Source organism: Sinohyriopsis cumingii, chromosome 7 (assembly GCF_028554795.1).
Source record: "Sinohyriopsis cumingii isolate HCF-2022 chromosome 7, ASM2855479v2, whole genome shotgun sequence".
NCBI classification, from domain to species: domain Eukaryota; kingdom Metazoa; phylum Mollusca; class Bivalvia; order Unionida; family Unionidae; genus Sinohyriopsis; species Sinohyriopsis cumingii.
Window position 1 is genome coordinate 85686875 of NC_142967.1, and position 23866 is coordinate 85710740.

General features: G+C 36.4%; 1 protein-coding gene across 1 annotated transcript in view; it reads right to left on the minus strand.

The window, feature by feature from the left end:
- Positions 1–23866, minus strand: part of LOC149795662 (delta-1-pyrroline-5-carboxylate synthase-like) — a 110180-nt gene that overhangs the window by 72950 nt on the left and 13364 nt on the right. The window contains exons 2-5 of the mRNA XM_089965503.1: positions 20127–20499; positions 6907–7044; positions 5687–5791; positions 4866–5018 (exon numbers count right to left, since the gene is read on the minus strand). Of these exons, the coding sequence (XP_089821629.1) occupies positions 4866–5018; positions 5687–5791; positions 6907–7044; positions 20127–20471 (741 nt within the window). The 5' untranslated portion in view covers positions 20472–20499. The remainder of the gene's footprint in view (positions 1–4865; positions 5019–5686; positions 5792–6906; positions 7045–20126; positions 20500–23866) is intronic.

A 23866-nucleotide genomic window follows, 5' to 3' on the forward strand; every position in this document is an offset into this window, starting at 1 on the left:
TATTCCACAGAATACCATGACTCACCTGTTCTGTTCTGCCATGGTATAATCCAAAACCCTGCATGAAAAGCTTATCACTGTGACCATAACATTAGGTCTGTCAGGTAATTACTAATAAAAATGCACCTATCCCATAACATTAGGTCTGTGAGGTAATTATTAATAAAAATACACCTATCCCATAACATTAGGTCTGTGAGGTAATTACTAATAAAAATACACCTATCCCATAACATTAGGTCTGTGAGGTAATTACTAATAACAATTACACCTATCCAATTTCTTTACTGAACATACAACAGGGTCTAAGAAACTGTGCCAAAAAATGTACATATTCAATGAAGCAAGAAAATGTATCATTGTGACCTACTTTTGCACGCGACAAGTACCACCCTCCAATAATAATATACTCATAAAATTTGATATTTGTACCAACAAAAGTGACAGAGAAATTAAGCTAAATGCAAAGGTTTAATCACTGGAGCATGAATGTAGGTTACCATTACCTACTATTGCCTATGTGAACAGTATCCTTGAATAACCATCAAGTTTTATGACTGTACATACAAGAGTCATAGAAATGGAAATAAATGTAAAAAATTAACATAATCACTGGAGCAAGAAGAATGGATCAGTATAACCTACTTTTGCCTGTAATGAGCAGTACCCTCAAAGACAAATTGAGCTACATATAAATGCAATTAAGTTGTTTAATGTTTGTAAGATATCCCTCATTATGAAAATGATGGAAAACAACGTGCAAAGAAATTGTTATGGTCATCAGTGGGGGTTAATTAGTTGCACTGTTTATTAGTCATCTGGAAATGGAATGATATGGAGTCAGTGGAAAGTGCTATGTCCAATTAAATTTTCATATGTGTGTGAGTCTCTTTGTGTGTGTGTGTGTGTGATTTGGATTTTTTTACATAGCTTTAACAATTTTTCATTGATGTCTCTATGACGTGTGCAGTGTGGCAGTTAATAGTGATGTTGCAAACTGGGGCATCATGCCACAGATTTGTAGCATGATGTCCCACCCAGTCACATTATCCTGACACCAGTCTGACTGGGGTCCCCGAATGGCTCTCCATTATGGATCACTGCCATCTCACCTCTGTCTGCGTGGGTTCAAGTCTCAGATTCGGCCAATGTGGGTATGTGAGAAAGCTTGCCAGTAGCTTCTCGTGGATTGGTGGTTCTTTCTGGGGTTCTTCTTCCACCATTAATACTGGCCGCCATGTATAGCCTATCGTGTGCTGAAAAATGGCATTAAAACCATACAACAACAACAACAACAACCAGTCTGACTAGTCCTAACACTAACCTCTTAATGCTGCGCACCAAGCGAGGCAGCTGCTAGTACCATTTTTACAAGTCTTTGGTATGACTTGGTTAGAGCTCGAACCTGTGATTTCCTGCATGTTTCAAATGATTCTATATCATTCCATACAGGGTAGCTACCAAACAATGTAACTTATATATATTCAGTGGAATGTATGCATTTTAACAAAACTAATAATGTACATGATATTCATTTCTTCAAAGAGCAAACTATGTTTAGTTTTTACTTTAATTGAACCAACTCTGATTTCTTTAATGAACCATCTCTGATTTCTTTAATGATAACAATACTTTCAAATTAGCTATGGTAGAGATATTGGATGTCAGACTGGCACCATTTTCATTTAGGATACTGGATGTCAGACTGGCACCATTTTCATTCATGACATACTGGATATCAGATTGGCACCATTTTCATTTAGGAGCAACAAGACATCATACTTGTCTTCTGGTAAAAAGCCCGTGGCATGCTGATATGACCTTCCATTTTGGAGGAGTAACAATAACAAGATTTTCAAGATGGATGTCATGGTGTCAATACCGGATATCATACTGATACCATTTCCAAATGGATATAAGAACTTTTGGTGACAGTACTATCTCACTACAACCAAATGGATATAAGAACTTTTGGTGAATGTACTATCTCAATATGACCAGCCATCAGACAACAGTGAAGTAGTGAGAAGGCAAGTGTGGCAGCCATATCAGAAGTCTGATAAGAACCAATTTCATTTAAATATCAAGTAGACATCTTAAAAAAAATCCATGTATGTGTGTGTCATTTGGATTTTTAACGTAGCCTTAACAATTTTTCAGTCATATCGCTATGATGTCTGCAGTGTGGCAGTTGATAGTGCTGTCTAGCACTGGGGTATCATGCCACAGACATGTAGCATGTCCCACATTATCCTGACAACAGGCTGACAAGTCCTAACACTAACCACTTAATGCTGAGTGTCTACTGAGGCAGCTGTTAGTACTATTTTTATAAGTCTTTGGTATGACTCAGCCGGGGTTCAAACCTGTGAACTCCCACATCCGAGGCAGATGCTCTATCCACTAGGCCAGAGAAATTAAGTGAAAACCGCATGTTAATATAATCATTCATTCAGGAGTGTTTAAAGTTCCAAGTTGAAGAAGCAACAACAAACCGGTGCTAATGGACACACATCAGACAACATGTTATGTATATTTCATTTGTACTGTTTGTTGCTTTTCTCCATGATTATATGTTATGCATATCTATCTTTTGTAATTGACTGTAGTTATAGCCAATGATATATTTTTGTAAACGATTAATACATAGCTAATATTTCTCTATTATAGATTAAATAATCAGATCATTATTAATGGAGGTAAACATGTTTAACTGAATCTAAGTCTAGGACATTAGTTATCCACTTGGAAATTCATAAACTTGTTGACAACTCTGAATGTTTTAGAAAAGTAACAGACCTACATCCTGGCAATATTACTGTGTCTTAGTTTTTTTTATATCAATGTTGTTTACTTGAAAAAATTACTCATTCCTGTCTAAACATCTGAACTGAAATAAGTCATATTTTTGTGTTGATTTTTAATTTGGGTGTACTAATTTACTTAAATTATTCACTGGAATTACAAAGTGCTCATTAATACTTCTTGAACTAAATCATTATTTTGGAATTATAGTGAATTCAGCCAAGGACTTTTGGATTATATTACTGTGAACATTACCATATTCCAGTCCACTGGCACGTTCTCATTCGAGACTACAGGCACAACAGCATATTCAATATTGGAATTTATTTGGAACACCTCAAACTCAAGTGGAAATCTATACATTTGGACTTTATGACTTTTTGAGTATTTAATGCACAATATTTTAAGTTCTTTTTCAATTTTCACTTTGTATTACAGGGATATAACTTATTTGTTGAAATTTACAAAATGTGTTCGTATTCACTCTTTTCCATCACTTAGGTAAGACCATACATTCAGAACTCAACAGACCATCCCATACGCTCTTCTGATCCAGCAGAGCTAAACATGATCAACACTCGCTTGGTAGAAATAGATAATCCTGACACATTATGATGGCAAAAAAGCAGCGGAGTGTAAAAAGTAACAGTGACCTACCAGTGACCTACATTAGCCTGGTGAGCAGTAATCTGAAGATTCATGGCAGCATACAACATTGTGATAGAAAATGCAACAAGAAATACTGTGAATAGCACAATATATGCCCACCCTGGATTTAATAATCCTCTAAGCAAACAACTGAGATTTCTGTGCATGAACCAGTTTTCTTCTTTCAGTCAGTGACCCTGACCTCTTGGACTGCAGAATCAAGTGTTAAACTTCTTTCTTATCTCAGCTGTCATTCATAAACAAAGTCATATACATTTAATTTTATGTTATGTGGAACTTATGTTATTTAATGGAAAACATTTGTCTTCTGTTAGTCACAAGGCCTTAGCCTTTGAACATTTGATCCCAAAATCAATACCCTTTTCCCATACCCAAAGTGCAAGGCAACTGCAAAGTTTAGTCCAGGTTTGTGATGTAGAATTCAAGCTATTGTGTGGAACCATTTTTATTCTGCCAGCAGAGTTTACAGAGCAGGGAGGATGTGTTCTCAGTTCTTCATTCTCAAGGATAATCATAGCAGTCATGTTTTGAACTTTTTAAAGATTCTGTAGTCAATACTGAGATGAACCAGAGAAGTGAATTACAGTAGTCTAATCTTGAATGTACAAAGAAACACACAAGTGTTTTACTGACATCAAACAAAAGAAAACTGTATCTCAGTTCAAGATATGCAGCCTTGCAAATGTTCATGACATGCTGGTGTAATGTGGGAGTACTGTCCAGAGCAACACCTAGGTTTTGTGCTGACTGTCTGAATTTAATGTTTGTATTACTGATACTTATTCTTTGAGAATGTGAATGTTGAAGTCAACCCTCAAGTACTCCACAAGTATTCCTGGGAAAAGAAACTCCTATATGAAACCAAATAGATGACAGTACTCTGGAAAAAAAAAACACCTATATGAAAGCAAAATAGATGACAGACCAACAAGTACTGATAGGAAAAGAAACTCCAATATGAAACCAAAATAGATGACGGACCCACATATACTTATGGGAAAAGAAACTCAAATACAAGTCTAGAACAGATGATCAACCCATAAGTACTCATGGGGAAAGAAACCAGTATACAAAACCAGAGCTGATGACCAAGCCACAAGTACTCCTGGGGAAAGAAACCAGTATACAACACCAGAGCAGATGACCAAGCCATAAGTACTCCTGGGGAAAGAAACCAGTATACAACAACAGAACAGATGACCAAGCCATACATACTCCTGGAGAAGAAACTCCAATACAAGACCTAATTAAATGACCAACCCACAAGTACTCTGGGGTAGAAACTCCTATAAGTGTTGTACTTCCTTATCTACTAAAATGTACCATTAACCATAATGAATTTCAGACCAATTTGCAAACTTATAAATTAATGAGAAATAAAATGTACTTACCCCTTGCAGGTCTTTGTCGGCTTCTGGAGGTGGGGCTACAGCATCATTGGCGTTGACAATAGGAATAATATTGAATTTGATCAGCTCATGGAGAGTGCTCTTAAGATTCTCCCGTGTGAATTCATTCTGAAAGTCAGGTTTTGTAACCAAAACCTAAAGAAAGAGAAGACATTTCAATCTGCTAGTTAAATATTTTCATCAAATGTAAAATCACCTGACAAACGTTTCATCAGACATTCACAGAACATGTTTCTTCTAAGTCATACTAAATTGCTGTCAACATACTTCCATTTCCAACCTGCACTGTGGTAAAATCTGACAATAAATTTCCATTACCAACCTAGCCTGTGGAAAAATCTAACTATATATTTCCATTACCAACCTAGACTGTGGTAAAATCTTACTACATATTTCCATTACCAACACTGACTGTGATAGAATCATACAATAAATTTCCATTACCAACACAGACTTTGGTAAAATCATACAATAAATTTCCATTACCAACACAGATTGTGGTGAAATCATACAATATATTTCCATTACCAACAGACTGTGGTAAAATCACACAATAAATTTCAAAATACTACCAAGTCATTTTTTAGTTACAAAGCTTTTTACTTAAGTTGGAATAGTATAGCCCTGTACAATGATCAGTTTATCCAAACCACATGCAAGTTTGATCCACATGCAGATTTTTTTGGTAAAACATAAACTTGTTCATCCCAAGTTCTTTGTATCTCAATGGTGTTTGCATCTTCAGAGGTCAGTTAAACAGGCTGTATTGCATTTGTGTACTGTCTGATAGAATTTTTACAAACCTGTGCTGTTTTAAGCCCATACTGTGCAAACATGGCTTCATACAGGGACATGAGGCCACTCTGACCTGCAGCTGCACAGGCTCTTGGCTCCAGAAAAGGCTTCCCCTGAAAGTACGTCAGAAAATAAAAATAAAGCAGAATAAGTGCTTTACAAAAAAAATATAATTGCATACATAATGTTTGATCAAACATAAAATATCTGAAAATGTCACTGCTGTAAGCATTTTGTAAATCAAACCCAGGAATCACCTCTCAGGGAAGGAACCAAGAATAATGTCCCTCTAATGCACAGATAACCCATGAATCACCTCCCAGGGAAGGAACCAAGAATAATGTCCCTCTAATGCACAGATAACCCATGAATCACCTCCCAGGGAAGGAACCAAGAATAATGTCCCTCTAATGCACAGATACCATATGATCAAGATATCAACTAAGTTTCATAAATTTCCACATCTGAAAGATGATGTGTTCAAAGATAGACTGATAGATGTACAGAGGGTTATCACAAATGATCACACCTCTGGCCAGTTTACTGAGTTCTCACTGGTCAAAATGAGTCATGTAAACATGCTTTGAAACCACACCCAGCAAGCAGAAAAGATACCAATGTGTTACATGATGTTATGACACTATAAACAATATCCTGTCATGAAGTTCTTTAATGTTTCTAATGCTTCCACATGAAAATGATGTAAAATAATGCGTGCTAAGATTATCATTGGGGTTAATTAAATACATGGTTTGTTAGTGATATGGTATGGAATGATATAGAGTCACATGGTGTGGAATGATATTGAGTCACATGGGTTGGAATGATATTGAGTCACATGGTGTGGAATGATATTGAGTCACAGAGTGTGTAATGATATCAAGTCACATGGTGTGGAATGACACTGAGTCAGAATTTGTTTTATAAACTGCATTCTTTCAGAATGTGTTTTTAAATATATCACGCAAATACAGGAATGAGAAAAAAATCTCTCATGCTATAGTGTCACAAAACTCACCTTCATTTCCCTATATGCAAGGATCTGCTTCATCAGGACTCACCTTCAGTTCCCTAGATGCAATAACCTGCCTCATCAGAACTCACCTTCAGTTCCTTAGATGCAATGATCTACCTCATCAGAACTCACCTTCAGTTCCCTAGACGCAATAACCTGCCTCGTCAGAACTCACCCTCAGTTCCCTTGATGCAATGACTCATCAGAACTCACCTTTAGTTCCCTAGATGCAAGGGTCTGCCTCATACTCATGGACATGACAATTTCCTGATGAAGTTTCTGTTTACCAAAAGCAACGGCTCCACTGGTAACCATAATCATCTGACGACCTTGGTTCTGCAGCTCTGACACCTGTAGAGATATAGCAATTTTGAATCATTTAAAATACTTAACTATTTAGTGAAACACACAACTGCAAAATAAAATACAGACCCAGTATGGGTTTGTATTGTTTGCTCTACTTTTGATCACAAATGAACAGCTGAGATTTTCGACTTGAATTTTTTTAACATAGCTTTTAACAATTTTTCAGTCATATCACTATGATGTCTACAGTGTGGCAGGTTATAGTGATGTCTAGCACTGGGGCATCATGGCGCAGACATGTGGCATCATGTCGAACCCAGTCACTTTATCCTGACACCAGGCCAACCAGTCATAAAACTAAACTCTTAATGCTGTGTGCATAGTGAGGCAGCTGCTAGTACCATTTATTTTTAATAAGTCTTTGGTATGTCTTAGCTAGGGTTCGAACCTGCAACTTCCTGCATCTGAGGTGGAAGCTCTAACCACTTATGCCACCAGGGTAGTAGTGGGGGACATGGGTCCATGTTTGTTCTACTGATATTCTCCAGCGAACAGCAGACAGCCTAAATCTAAAAACATATCAGCGGCTAGAGCTTTGAAAATTTTAGTACACAGCTACCAGGTACTCAGTCTTAATAATTGGTTAACTGGTTACACAATCAAAACGGAAATTTTATTAAATGTGTACAAATCTGAAATGCTTTGTCGTAGGCTGATGCTGGCATGAACAGCACGCAATTCTTCAGTGGTTGAAGTGTGCAAGTCATGGTGTATTTAGCAAGTCAGATCAACATGAAGGGGTGATTTGTTGTCAGCAAATCAGAGTCACATTTTGGAAAATAAATGGATCAACAGATAGACAGGAGGATATGAAAATTAGCAAGGCTGTCTAATAATATTGTTGTATTATTGAGTGGAATATGTCACAAATAAATTAACAACTTACAATTTGTTCTAATTATATCCACTATAATCAGAAAAGTTGGACATTTTAAATCCATTTATATAATAAATCCATGAATTCAATTCTAAGCCACAAAGTTTAAAAATAGCTCAGAATGATTCTGTTTTCAAAATCGTGTAATATATTAATTCCATGCATCATACAAAATAAACAATGAAAGTGAAGTCCACAATGTTTTTAGTTCACAGTATCCTATAAATGTTACTACCTAATGTCAGCTGGTACATAGTCCAAGAATTCATCCTCATGGTCCGATCAAGTTCTAGAAAGCTCCATTGTAGTCTAGTAAATTGTCATGCTCTAGTCATTGTAAATATCGTCTGACTCCCTTTCCTTGGCCTCAATGTCATATGCAGGTGCTTATGCATAGAGTGAACTTGGACTTGTTAGTAACATATTGATTGCATAGTTTGTGAAATCTATTAAAGGTTGCAACTGAACATGTGTCAGTTGTGCAGTAAGATCAAATAACCACCATCTCATGGGAAAACAAGCTTGAGGCAGAACTCTACTTGGTACTGAACAAGTACATGTATTAAATTTGTGGCTTGATTAAAAGAAGTGCTGCCTTTACATGGCAAGCTCTTATGGAAAATTGTGCACTGGATGAAAACTTGCATGCTGTAAACAGGTATCCAATGGCTGATTTTATTATCAATGGTCAGGTACCAGAGTATCCGGGTACCCATTCACAATTCTACTCCTGAAACAGGCATGTATGTGAACCTTCTAGATTGAAGGGGTTTCCTCAAAAGATGAGGGGCATCTCCCATCGCTCGCATTACTCAATGAAATCTCCTGTTTATACTCGCAAAATTATTGAAATTTTGTTCTCCAGTTGTACACATCTTGCTCCCAACACTAACTGTGATCACGTCCCTGTAAACTGGATTAATCAGGACCAGGACAATTCAATTGCCAATTTCAAGCAGTATAAACAGCATAAAATGTGGATACACATGCCATGACACAGTTTGCCAACTTTAAAATTAAATGTAACCTTCCATTTATGGTAGCAGATATTTTTTTCAGACATGGTCAAAATAATGTTCTTTGACTAGGATATCACACAAAAGGTATCATACAAACAGATGAAAACTACTTCCATTGTGAACCAAAGCTAGGATAAGAAAGTCGAAAAAATGTGCTGCAGTGACATTCTTGTTGAAAATTCTTCCTCTTTTGAAGTAAAAACAACCTTAATTTTGCAAATTTCCCAATTTGTCCTAAGCTGACTTCTTTGTTCTGTTACATGTATGAAATGGGGGAATGGAAATGTTCTGTTATATGTATGAAATGGGGGAATGGAAATGTTCTGTTACATGTATGAAATGGGGGAATGGAAATGTTCTGTTACATGTATCAAATGGGGGAATGGAAATGTTCTGTTATATGTATCAAATGGGGGAATGGAAATGTTCTGTTATATGTATCAAATGGGGGAATGGAAATGTTCTGTTATATGCATCAAATGGGGGAATGGAAATGTTCTGTTACATGCATCAAATGGGGGAATGGAAATGTTCTGTTATATGTATCAAATGGGGGAATGGAAATGTTCTGTTACATGTATCAAATGGGGGAATGGAAATGTTCTGTTACATGTATCAAATGGGGGAATGGAAATGTTCTGTTATATGTATCAAATGGGGGAATGGAAATGTTCTGTTACATGTATCAAATGAGGGAATGGAAATGTTCTGTTATATGTATCAAATGGGGGAATGGAAATGTTCTGTTATATGTATCAAATGGGGGAATGGAAATGTTCTGTTACATGTATCAAATGGGGGAATGGAAATGTTCTGTTATATGTATCAAATGGGGGAATGGAAATGTTCTGTTATATGTATGAAATGGGGGAATGGAAATGTTCTGTTATATGTATCAAATGGGGGAATGGAAATGTTCTGTTATATGTATGAAATGGGGGAATGGAAATGTTCTGTTAAATGTATCAAATGGGGGAATGGAAATGTTCTGCTACATGTATCAAATGGGGGAATGAAAATGTTGTGTTACATGTATGAAATGGGGGAATGGAAATGTTGTGTTACATGTATGAAATGGGGGAATGAAAATGTTGTGTTACACGTATGAAATGGAATGGAAATGTTGTGTTACATGTATGAAATGGGGGAATGGAAATGTGTTTTTTTCTGGATACTTCTGATTAAATTCTAACACATCTCTTTCCAAAAGATTTCAGCTGTATTTTTAACAACGGTAGAAAGTCTACGATATTTTGGTATCATTGTGGAACTTTCTCCTTTTCTGTAATATCAGCTCCTTTGACTGGTTCTGAAGAGCTCAGAACTACGTTACTACCTCAAGGGGGTGAAATGATTACTTGATATATCAATATAGATACCTTTTAATAAGAGGTGAAGAACCAATACAAAATTATTTATCATATATATGTTACTTTAATCTTTAGCAGTCATAAATAATTATTAGCTGTTTTCTGTTTTATTCTTTAAATTGAGAAATAATCTGAGACAGCTGTCACAAGCATATGCACTCATTATTTTCAATTTTAAGAATAAATGTTTTTTTTTTTTTATTGACAACACCCACTGTCTTTCAACAAATTAACACCAGGTGACTAACTTGTATGGTTTGAAATCTGCCCCCAACCCTGCAAATTCCACGCCAATTATTGAATCCTGTCAGTTTCTTTACATCTGTAGTAGGTACAATGTGATGAATTTGGTTGTTAGTCATCTTCACTTGCACACTTAGAGATATTATTGTCCTTGCAGGAGGTAATTTCACTGTTTATTTTGTTTGCATGACAACACCATTAATACCTTTCAAATTTAAGTGATGACATGAAATAAGATGTTTTTAAAGCATTCATGCAGTGCAAAACAAATGACATGGTGACCAAAAAGTGCCATGCATCTGATCAAATGGAGCAGCCTGAAATGGCCAAAAAGGCAAAAATAAAATCAATGACAACTAACAGAATGCCTGTTTGAAAGTAATTTTTAAAAATCTTGCCAAGAATGAGAATGGCATATGAACAAAAGTTAAGTCTATGTCTGTAACCTACATAAAGAAAATACAACCAAAATATCAACACATATAAAACAGCACCACCCTACCACTGACAGTCCCTCTAAATATGATGAGGCAATCAACCTCATATGTGCATTGATAATGTATCACATTATAGACTGTGTATTGTGAATCATATCAATACACAGCACAGGTGTATCGTTTCACGCCCACTACCTAATGATGCATAAATGTGGCATGTGGACATAATGAGTTAATTTTGTTGATGAATACAATACACTGTCATATCTGGAAAATATCTTTCATTAGATACCTACAGTACAGCTCATGCAATTCTGTGAAACACACTCATCGAGGTGGAAGAGGAGAGAAAGTGAAGAGGATCATGAAAAAACTGCTCCACCATCTCTCCTCATGTCCTGATGGATTTGCTACAGTGGCTTGCACATTGCACTTTCTTGCAGAGTTGTCACTGATGACCACTGCAGAGTGGACATGGTCTGTATCAACTGGGCATGGTTTAGAGGTTCACTGACAGACAGACAGACAGACAGACTGATTTAGCTACATGGTTATCAGCTGATTCTGAATATTTCCTAGTTTTAATGAAGATAATGTAACAGACATAATGCTAAATCAAATTTAAATCTAATTTTGATACTACCATCATGGCAATGCCTCACAAACTGTATTTATATTACTGTCCATTTTTCTCATTTAGAAAATACTGAGTCATTTTGCAACAAGTTTATGCTTTTACTTTCTTCAAAGAAATGAACAAACTTATGAACTGACTTGACGAAAGGCACAAATTGTATAAAAGATTATCCTACTGTTTAAACATGAAAATTAATTTAATCCTCTGTGGTATGGAAAATTAAATTCCAGAAAAAAATTAAACTAAATGTACAGAATATCCAAGACTTTTTGGAGTTATTTTTTTAATTGTCCAAATAGATGAAATAAAGATTGCTGGATTCTTAAAATGATATCTGATTGAAAATCAATCATGACATGTCAGTCATTCCATGGGTGGTCTTTATTCAGTGGCTGTTCAAATATCAATCGGTAATGTCGACCAGCCCATCCACGGTGGAGTTGCCTTCGGTGTGCCAGCCAAGGTGCAGTGATAAGTTGTAGGTATTAATCACTCTGTCATGGAGCGTTAAAGTGGACAGGATTAAGTCCCCCATTGTGACATGTTGGGTTTGACAAAATCCAGTGAGCTATACTGTATCTAAACTTTAAAATTTCCAGTTCTTTAAAAAACTTAGATATAAAGTGAGTTAACAACCCTTTAGATTTAAGTAGAATATGCTGTACTTCCATGTGGTGTCCTGAGCAATCTCCAAGTCAAAGAGATGTCAATTCTGTTGTGTTTTTTTAATGAAAGCTTCTCTAATAAATACTTCAAGTCTGACAAGATGATCTATTGTGCATCTCTGGTATCTGAATCCAATTATGAACATCTAATAGTAGTTTGTTGGACTAACCAAGACAGTGGTTTCTCAAGGAACATCTGATAGTAGTTTGTTGGACTAACCAAGACAGTGGTTTCCCAATGAACATCTGATAGTAGCTTGTTGGACTAACCAAGACAGTTGTTTCCCAAAATGTATTGAAAATGTTTAGAAATGAAGGAAGGCACATAAAAAGCATCAGATAGAATAGCTTTTAAAATGTAAACCTGATAATCATTTTCTTTTATTCCATTTTTTTGTGGGCTAGTGGTTGTATAGGTGCTGCTCACTGTTACAAAAACTATTACCACCACTGCACAACAAGTACAGTGTGACCCCACTATAGCACGCTCCATTATAAATATAACATGATTGTGCTGAGGCTCCGGAAATTTCAAAAACGTGTTATTTTTCTAGTATACAAAAATGTTTCTTTCTACAAGAATGAAAAATAACATCTAAAATGTTTATAATCATTTTAGGGATGAGATTGCATATAAATTCAAATATAAAACAATCATAGCAAGGCTTCTGAAATTTTAAAATTTCTTGAAGTTTTGTGCTAAAACAAACATCACAAACATGAGGATGTGAACCAATGGCCGTTTATATACACAACAATGGCTGTTTATATACACAACAATGGCTGTTTATATACACAACAATGGCCGTTTTCTTTGAAAGGAATTATATCAATTATATACACAACAATGGATAATGACCATGAAGCAAAATTTCATTGAACCTTCCGTACCCTAAGAGACCCCACAAGATGATGCACAGATCATGTGACTGGTCAGTCCAAAAGTGATTTTCAGTTCATGTTTTTACATACAAAGGTTCCTTGTGTTCATTGTGTTCCTTGCCTCATCAACACTCAGCCTAACGATGGTCCGACTCAGATTAAGATCTGTTAACATTGGACTGAGTTTTCAATGACTCTGGCCTGTACTGATTTTAGTTCACTTATCAGGGCTGTACCATAAATTCCATAATGGAGGATGTTGAGCTGCCTGTGAAGAAAACAAAAATCCAACCTCCTGTGGCAAGCAGACTTTTGCATGAAATGTTGGCAAATGGGTAAAAGACTTCTTTCTGGAGAAAACCCACAGCAACCCTATCTAGTCTTGGTATAGTTGGTGATGCCAAAGTTGAACATACAGTTGTTGTTCGTGCTGCTGCAGAGCAGTCATTTAGATCAAATGCCTTGAGCTATGTCAAATGTGGGTCTTGCGACAGACACATGGTTGCTAGCAGACCCAATCAATAATCAGTGCACAGCAAATGAACATTTATAGCAGCAACAAGCTGATCCCATACTAAAACTGTCTCGTAGTATGGCATCACTTCAAAACCAAATGTTAGCCATACCCTCATCTAAAAAATGCTTACACAAGCAGACATTTCAAACATCCTAAGTGGATTGTGGTGATGAGGAATCCACCCTTGACAACAATGATGTCTCGGCAATGGAGGAGGGTGGAACAAATTAGTAGACCTTTTCACCGAAAGCATCACAGACAAATCAGGGGCTAACCCTTCAGCGGAATTTGTGGATAATATGTGACAATTGTATCAAATCTAACAGGACCTGCAAATTCGTTACGGTTGTAAATTCTGCCATGCACACTCAAGTGTCAACTAAGAAGATCAAACATTTGTCAGATCAGTATGTACGAATTTATCAAACATTTGTCAGATCAGTATGTACGAATTTATCAAACATTTGTCAGATCAGTATGTACGAATTTATCAAGCATTTGTCAGATCAGTATGTACGAATTTATCAAACAGAAATCGAAAAATGTGGTTGAAAATGTCAGTCCATACTAGGTTTCTTGACACACACCTCCAAAGAATTCAGGGTCATATAGTCAGTGCTGTCATTCTCCTTGTTTCCCTGATGGATCTTTTTCATCATTTAAGGAAAGTAACAGGCCACTAAAGGTGTCCAAATGTGGTGTTTGGCAAGTGACGCTTTTACCTTCTCACTCACAGTGTATGTGCAGCAAATCAGGTCAGGATAGATTTTATAAGAAAATGACTGAACAGAACTTCCCAACAACTCTGTTCATATAATAACCAAGTAACAGGCAAATTTTCCGGGGATGACCGAGGTGCAAGCTGAATGTCATCAATGATGACCTTGGCCAGAATGTGACCACCAATCCTTATTTTAAGACCATTTCACACCAATCTCAATGAAGCCATCATAAGAAGCCTTTTTTAGAGCAACATCTGCCCAGTGCAGGTTCCAGCCATCAAACCTTTTAGTACAACAAAAACCTCAAAAGTCAAAGAAGCACACCAAATGGGGACAGGGTTCAGCATGGTCGCAGATGCTGCCACTATCGATGCCTCTTACGTAAGCATTTGTGTGGACACTTCTGTCCATACCTTACAGATGCATATGGGGGTTCGTTCCAGTGTTATTAACACTCCTGTCAATTTCATGGCTGGTTAAACAACATTATTTTCTCACAATTGGAAAAAAAAGTTACTTCTGACACTTGGATTTTTAATACTTTACTTGGATATAAAATTTAATTTCATTAATTTCCACTGAAAACCTTTCACCCTACAAATACACTTTTTTAACACAGTAATATCTTAAGTTGGTTTTGAGGAATGTTGTCAGCCCCTCATCCAACTTGCTAAAAGATTTCTCTCTGGCATATTTCTCCGACCCATCAAGGTTGGTATGCATAAATTGATTCTGAACCTCAAACATTTAAATCAGTACAATTAAAAACATCATTTTAAAATGGCAACTTTGCATTCTGCAATCATACTAATGAAAACAGATGGCTGGTTTGCCTCCATTGACTTAAATGATGCATACTGTTCTACATGCTTCATACAGACCTTACTTGAGGTTTTTTGGGATAACACAGCTTATGAATTCACTTGCCTTCCTACTTTCTTGTCTTCTGCTCATTTTGTTTTCACAACACTATTAAATCCAGTTTCTTCATACCTATGCAAACTTGTACACTGATGACAGTTTATTGCAGGCAGACACATTTAATGACTGTGTGTGCAATGTGCATGTACCCTGTACATTTAGTCGATAATTTGGGCTTTACTCATCACCCAGATAAATCTATTTACTCTCTAAGTTATTGTGCATGTGCGATTCATCCTTAATTCTACTGATATAACTGTGCACCCTATACAGGAAAAGGCTGATGTCCTGGTATATGATAGCAAGCACTTGCTGAGGTGACTTTCCTTTCCCAATCTTGATTCTGTTAAATCGTGAAAATGGTTGCAAGTGAACCAAGAGTGCCATGCACTCCCTTCTACTACAGGACTCTTGACACTAAAAAGAATCACAATTTGAAATCACACAGGCATGAATTTGACAGTCCCATGGTTCTGAATGACAAAGGTCGCAAACTTGTTCACAGGTGGATTCAAAATGTGCATTCCACCATTTACCCAGTCTCTGTACCCCAGCCTCACATGGTTCATAGTAATTACATCTCTAATGTGGGGTGGGGTGGTTTTAGCTATGATTATAGCCCATCAGAAGGGGATACTGGTCATCAGAAGACTGTCACTCATTAATTACCTAGAAGTGGAAGCTGTTATTTTCACTTTACACTGCTTTTACTCTGGAATTAAGGGTCAGCATGTAAGAATGCTGATGGGCAATACTGTTGCCATTTTGTATATGAATCTCATACTGTTGCCATTTTGTATATTAATCTCATACTGTTGCCATTTTGTATATTAATCTCATACAGGGTAGGAATGAAAACTCGATGATCTAGCTTTTGCAATATGGGAAAGGTGTAAAACAAAAGATATATGGCTCAGTGCCCATCTACCAGGATCCTCGAACAAGGAGACAGATTTTGAATCACACAAGTTAAACTTTGATTCTAATGGATGTTGCAGCCTTCAGTTTTCCAGAAAGTTGAACATATATTTGTTAAATGTAATAATGACCTTTCAGTGCAATTCTCAGAGTTCTACAGACACTGGAGAAGTAGGACGGGGAGGCAGTGATGGTTGCACCATTCTGGAGTGCTCTGCCTTGGTTCACCCAACTACTGACTCTGGTATCAGATTAGTTGTACTTAATGCCCAAAAAAGCGGAGATTCAGTTTCTTCCACAATACTCCTCCTTAATGCATCCATTAAGAAGGCTGTTCTTGAAAGTGTTTTCATTATCAGGCAAGATATTAAAGTCAACAGCAGACATTTACGGTCCAGTTGGAGAAAATAAGCACAGTTACTATATTAGGCATAATTCTAGTGATGGGTGTGCTATTTTTTAAACAGAAAACAGATTAATCCATTTATCACATCATTAAATTTTGTCTTTAATTTTTAGCTATAGTTTTTCATAATCACTGTGGCATACATGCCAACCCCTGGCGAGGAAAAAGTGTAATCCAAGTGGACAAAAAGAGTAATGAGAGTATAAAAAGAATAATCAAAATATAATATGATAAAAATTCAATGAGCATATATATAAAATAATTTATTTAACCCTCTGGACTTTTAACATCAATTATTGATTCAAGTTTACATATCTAACACTATGAGCTTTAAAAAGCAACAGACTCTCATAATGCATTTCAAAACACTTTGTACCAGCTGAGACCATGAATGTTTTGCACACCAGTAGAGCACTAAGTGCTGGGTTACTGAGCCTGGTTCTGAATTGAGTTTTATTTTTGTTAACAATATTGAACAATCTCAGTCTGCATTACAATGGTAAAGAACCAATATTCCTTTCATAACCTGAGAAAGATGAGGAAATTTATATCTTCCAGTTATTGAGTATTTTCGCTGGGAAAAAGATGAAAAAATAAACTCTGCATGAAGTACATTGTCAGGTAGAGAGCCAATCTGATACTTCAGGAGTTCTCCTTCTAATTTATCAGCAGCAATTCCTGCAGCATGGTGCTTCATATGACAGAGACAACCTGGTATGTTCAATGATGGAGACATTTTTCAAAATAAAGAATGCAACTCCTTTATGAATTCCAGTCATCACTGATGCAGTATCAGCTGAAAACCTCATGCAGTTCTGGCAACTTATGTTTATTCAAAGCATTATCAAACATATAAAATAAAATCTCCGGTGGAATCTACTGTTATTTCTGGTAATGAAAGAAGAGCACTCTGACATTGCCCTTTTCATTGTCAAAGTCCCTTACACAAACTGGGTACAACTTTTTGTCATAATCACTACTCCTGTCTGTTGCAATACTAAATGGCCCAATTTTCATGGCTTCTGCAATTTTAAGTGAATTTTCGACTAGAATAAATCTGACATGACTTTTAGTACCAAATACCTACAGACTGGTTCTGTACCAGATAAGAATTAGAACAAAGAATCTGTGAACAAAGATTAAAAGTTAGAAAACCAGTTTGTTCTCTCCTAACTAAGCAATACAGCTGCTATAAATAGAAACCAAGGTCAAAAGTTGAAAGTAGAAACCAGCATGTTTCCTGGAAATAGAGCAACTGCTATAAATACAACATAATACTGTTAGGAAAGTGCATGCAAGTCTACGGATAAGGTTACTCTTATGTCGTCGTTATATTGAAGCCATCTTTTCTAGAATACAGTCTGTTGGATAAATGGGATGTTAATAAAAATGAAAAAACAAATTATTAATTTTTTGGGAGGGGGATATACCAAAAACGTGTAATCCGAATACATTTACACGTAAGACGTAATTTATTTTAAAAAAGCATAATGGTTGGCATGTATGCTTAGGATATAGTGCAATAATTAAAGCCAAACCTGCTAATGGCATAAAGCTATTCTCAACACTCTTTGCTTGAACAGTTTTTGAGAGGTGTGTTGAACAAGAGACCTAATTTGCCAAAGAATTTCATCACATGAAATGCTGATATTAGATACTTGCAATCTTTTTCACCCTTTCCTTGAAATTTCTATCATGCAAATTGCTTACATTTGTGGCACTATTTTCTAGGTAGATATTAGAAATTTAGATGTAAATTAGAACAGAGTTAGAATTGGTGATCTTATTTTTAAGTAATGTGCAGGAAATCATTTTAGGTGAAATGTGCATAGCAGCTTATTCAACAGAGAAATCATTTTAGGTGAAATCTGCATAGCAGCTTATTCAACAGAAAGAAATCACTTTAAGTGAAATCTGCATAGCAGTTATTCAACAGAGAGAAATCATTTTAGGTGAAATCTGCATAGCAGCTTACTCAAAAGAGAAATCATTTTAGGTGAAGTCTGCATAGCAGTTATTCAACAGAGAGAAATCATTTTAGGTGAAATCTGCATAGCAGCTTATTCAACAGAAAGAAATCATTTTAAGTGAAATCCGCATAGCAGCTTATTCAACAGAGAAATCATTTTAGGTGAAATCTACATCGCAGTTATTCAACAGAGAGAAATCATTTTAGGTGAAATCTGCATAGCAGCTTATTCAACAGAGAAATCATTTTAGGTGAAATCTACATAGCAGTTATTCAACAGACAGAAATCATTTTAGGTGAAATCTGCATAGCAGCTTATTCAACAGAGAGAAATCATTTTAGGTGAAATCTGCATAGCAGCTTATTCAACAGAAAGAAATCATTTTAGGTGAAATCTGCATAGCAGCTTATTCAACAGAAAGAAATCATTTTAGGTGAAATCTGCACAGCAGCTTATTCAACAGAGAGAAATCATTTTAGTTGAAATCTGCATAGCAGTTATTCAACAGAGAGAAATCATTTTAGGTGAAATCTGCATAGCGTTTTATTCAACAGAGAGAAATCATTTTAGGTGAAATCTGCATAGCAGTTATTCAACAGAGAGACAGCTTTATACAGTCACTGCCCATGTAGAATATTTAGCTAGGACAAACTGTTTCTTAGTTACCAGGGCAGGCCCCTTTTCAAGCAGTGAGCTGGGACACTATTTAAGTGGCTTCAATCCATCCTGAAAGCCGCAGGCATTAGCATTGATATTTGTACAGTACAAGAATGGCATTCACCAGTGCTGCTTTTTTCTCAAGGTACCTGTTACTACGATATTAAAAACTAATTTGACATTCAGTGAAAAAAAACTTTAGGATCTCCTAGTCTATTCATTATATGCATTACCTGCACTTTTCATACATGTCTTCTTACTCTTCTACACAGCTGTCATGGGATATACTCTAAAGATCTCGTGTCTTAGATATGGAAGGTTCTCACCTTATTTTGTACCCTGTGATCTCTCTACAGACTCGGGGGCCCTGAGTGGCCGAGTGGTCTAAAGCGCTCTCCATTACGGATCACTGCCACCTCACCTGTGTCTATGTGGGTTCAAGTCTCAGATTCAGCTAATGTGGGTACGTGAGAAAGCTTGCCAGTCGCTTCTCGTGAGTCGCTGGTTCTTTCCGGGGTTTTCCCGGGTTCTTCCTCAACCATTAATACTGGCTGCAATGTATAGCCTATTGTGTGCTGAAAAATGGCGTTAAACCCTACAACAACTCTACAGACTCACAAGTCACATGACTGGTGTGTCATCTCATGTAATCACTAAGGGTACTGCAGGTTCAAATGAAATTATCACACTTGAACTTGGCAAGCATCATTTAATTTTCCCATTCTGCTTGATCTGACTGCTCTACCTGTTTTTAAATGTAAACTGTCCATTTTTCAATAATAATAATAATAATAATAATAACTATTTTGTCTATCTAGCCGGTTACCTGCTCAACAATTGATGCCAATCTGCCAAGGGCTAAGCCACACTCATCTTCCCTTGTGATGACAGCACTGCCTAATTTCACCACAATTCTCCTGGCACTCTGCAGATCTGACCGATAAATGGCTGTCCATTTTTGACTTGATCCATGGAAGCTTCTCACACCAGTACAACGACAGGCATTTATCAGAGTATTTGATGGTCTACCTAGAGGATGAGATTTGGAATCGGAACAAGTATTTAACCATACAGTTGCAGTAGAAGATGACTGCAAGCAACACCTGTTAGAGGCTGAAGCAAATGTAGTTCTCACTGATGATGCCAACCTCTGGAGTCCAACTTGAGTCATTTTAAAGCTGTCCTGTTAATGATGGTCCCTGAAAAGAAAAGTAAATCTCTGAAAAAATACAACCTACCAAACTTAAGACCTACTCAAACTATCCACTCTTAACAACTTCACATTAAACAATTTTAAATAAATCTCCTGTGGTCGTGTAGAACAGGCCTGATGTGCTCCTGTGTGTTACAAGCCATGGCTAATGGAGGCAGAAGCCATGAGGGCTTAGTGTTTAGCATGACTAGTTCACAACAGAAAGGGAATCCTAACATTGGTTCAGCCTGGGTCAGCTACCAGTGTCTTTCAGCAAGGCAAATTAACTCTGATTGCCTTGGCACTAAACAACCTGCACTTGTATTGTCGTGCTATAGAATAACATATCTAACTAAACCTTTATAAAACTTGCCCTAAATTTCAAAGGTAAACAATACCTGATCATTCTCAAAGGTAAACACTACCAGAGATTTCTCAAAGATGTGAGGTTCACAATACACTGCCCCCACAACAGAAAGGTTGCTATAGTTGTAAATGACATATATATATACAATTGGAAATGTTGAATGGAATATTTTATATTTATACATGATAGATATCACCACGATCATTTATCAATCACAAGTTGATGAAAAATCCATGAAGATATATTCTATGCCAATTATCTACAGCAAAAGTTTTGTGCAAATGATTATAACATTTTCTTGGATATTTTCTGGATCTGATTTAACATGGTTTACTATGAGTCTGGAGTTTGCTAGTCAGCACAAGGGGTGGTCAGTGCCCCTGCAACATTAAGACATCTGCAAGTACATGATCCTGCTTGACCCATTAAGCCCCTGACCTTGAACACTGGGGCATCACAGGTTGGCAAATCTATGGAGACATGGGCCCACATTCCAGTTAAGAAATTAAGACACTGGAAGCATTAGAACTAAAGGCTTGGTCAGTGGTCACCACTGGAGTAGCAGTAACAAGCTTTTTCAAGATGACCTCCCTAGTGTAAGATGGGTGTAATTTTTCAACTGGGACTAACTAGACACCATAAGAAATCTACTCATGAAAACATTATGCAATGAGACTTTCCTTTTGGGAGGAGCAGCCATCACATTTTCAAGATGACTCTCATGATGGCCATACTAAGTGACAGATTTCCACCACCAAGGCAACATTATTAGTCTTTAATTGAAGAAAAAAAAAACTATTGACATGATGACCCCTCCAGAAGTAGCAATAAGAGCACTCTAAACATGGCCACCATGATGGCCATATTGGCACCATGATGGCCATATTGGCACTATGATGGCCATATTGGCACTATGATGGCCATATTGGCACCATTATGGCCATATTGGCACTATGATGGCCATATTGGCACCATGATGGCCATATTGGCACTATGATGGCCATATTGGCACCATGATGGCCATATTGGCACCATGATGGCCATATTGGCACCATGATGGCCATATTGGCACTATGATGGCCATATTGGCACCATGATGGCCATATTGGCACCATTATGGCCATATTGGCACCATGATGGCCATATTGGCACTATGATGGCCATATTGGCACCATGATGGCCATATTGGCACCATGATGGCCATATTGGCACCATGATGGCCATACTGGCACCATGATGGCAATATTGGCACCATCATGGCCATATTGGCACCATTATGGCCATATTGGCACTATGATGGCCATATTGGCACCATGATGGCCATATTGGCACCATGATGGCCATATTGGCACTATGATGGCCATATTGGCACCATGATGGCCATACTGGCACCATGATGGCCATATTGGCACCATTTTTATTTAGGACCAACAAGACATAATAAGCAGTCTCTTAGTGAGCAATATCAAAATTTTCAAAATAGCCACCTTGTCAGTTTTATTGGCTTTCAGATCAACACCGTTTTCATTAAAAATCAACTAGGTAAGATATCACAAGATGTTTTCAGCAAAATCCCCATGCCAATATGACCAGCCATTCAGAAGAAGCTAAGATAACATGATTTTCATTATGGCCTTCATGACAGTCATACTTGATGATGGATCTGCTCCAGTTTCATTTAGGACCAAATAGAGATCATAAGAAATCTTTAAGTGAAAACCACATGTTGAAATGACTTTCCATTTCAGAGCAATAGCAATAACAAGATTTTCAAGATGGCTGCTGTGGTGACCATATTTTATGTCAGATCAGCACTACAACATTACAGATTTAACTTTACCCAAATCAGCACTACAACATTACAGATTTAGCTTTACCCAAATCAGTACTACAACATTACATATTTAACTTTACCTAAATCAGCACTAGAACATTACGTATTTATTTTTACCCAAATCAGCACTAGAACATTACAGAATTTACTTTACCCAAATCAGCACTGTTACATATATTTTATTTAATTTTTATTTAATTTAATTGTTTGTATGTTTGAAAATCTTTTTATTTTTAATTTCATTACTTGTAAAAGTAATGTAATTTTGTTTACCAGGAATTTGATATTTTCCAGAAATTGGTTTGACCCGACTGTTTAATCGTAAACACCGAACTTTGTATCTTTTGATGACCTAGTTCCTAACCTTGATTGAGAATCAAGTAAACTTCTTTTTTTAAATCCATCCTTAATATGTGAATGATAATAGTGAAATCTAGGCTGACTGGGACTACGTGCCTTTAGACATAAATACTTCTATGCTGTTGTTGAAATTCTGGAGAGTTGACCCTCATCCATGAATCTGTTTTGCATCTCAAGTTACTGTATAACCTTTGCCTATAGAGAGATATTTCTCAGTTGGGCTTTTACATTGGAAAGTGTGTTTGTGACCAGTTGTAATTATATTTTAATTTTTATTCAAATTATTTGGATTTTAAAATATAATTCTTTTTCATGGAAATATTTCAGTGCTCATACAGAATTCTCGGACAAAGAAATTTCTTTGAATTTTATTTGGAAATTAAAACACCAGAATATTGTTTGTGAAAAAAAACTGCACACATCCATAATATAAAGGCTACATTATTCATCATTGCCTTCCATTTTGAATATTTCGTCAGGACTTGAACTTGAATTCATTAGAACATTTCATTACTAGGACTTCTAAAATTTAATTCGTGGATTATTCTTGGATTATTTTTTGGATTTGATTCTTAAAACCATAAGTTCTTATTTTTTCATTTTTACAGTGTTTTTCCAGGGAAATAAATTATTTGTTAAATTTTTCAAAAGCTTGTTGTTTTCACTCATTCTTTTATTACTGTTTATTAGAGTCTAAACACGTAACACTAGTGATCCCATTCAAGAGTGCTCTTAAAACTCACTTATTTCGACAGCAAGATCAAACTTAAAGACCTAATAATGTTTCCTACCTTAAATATTTTTAGCATGTTT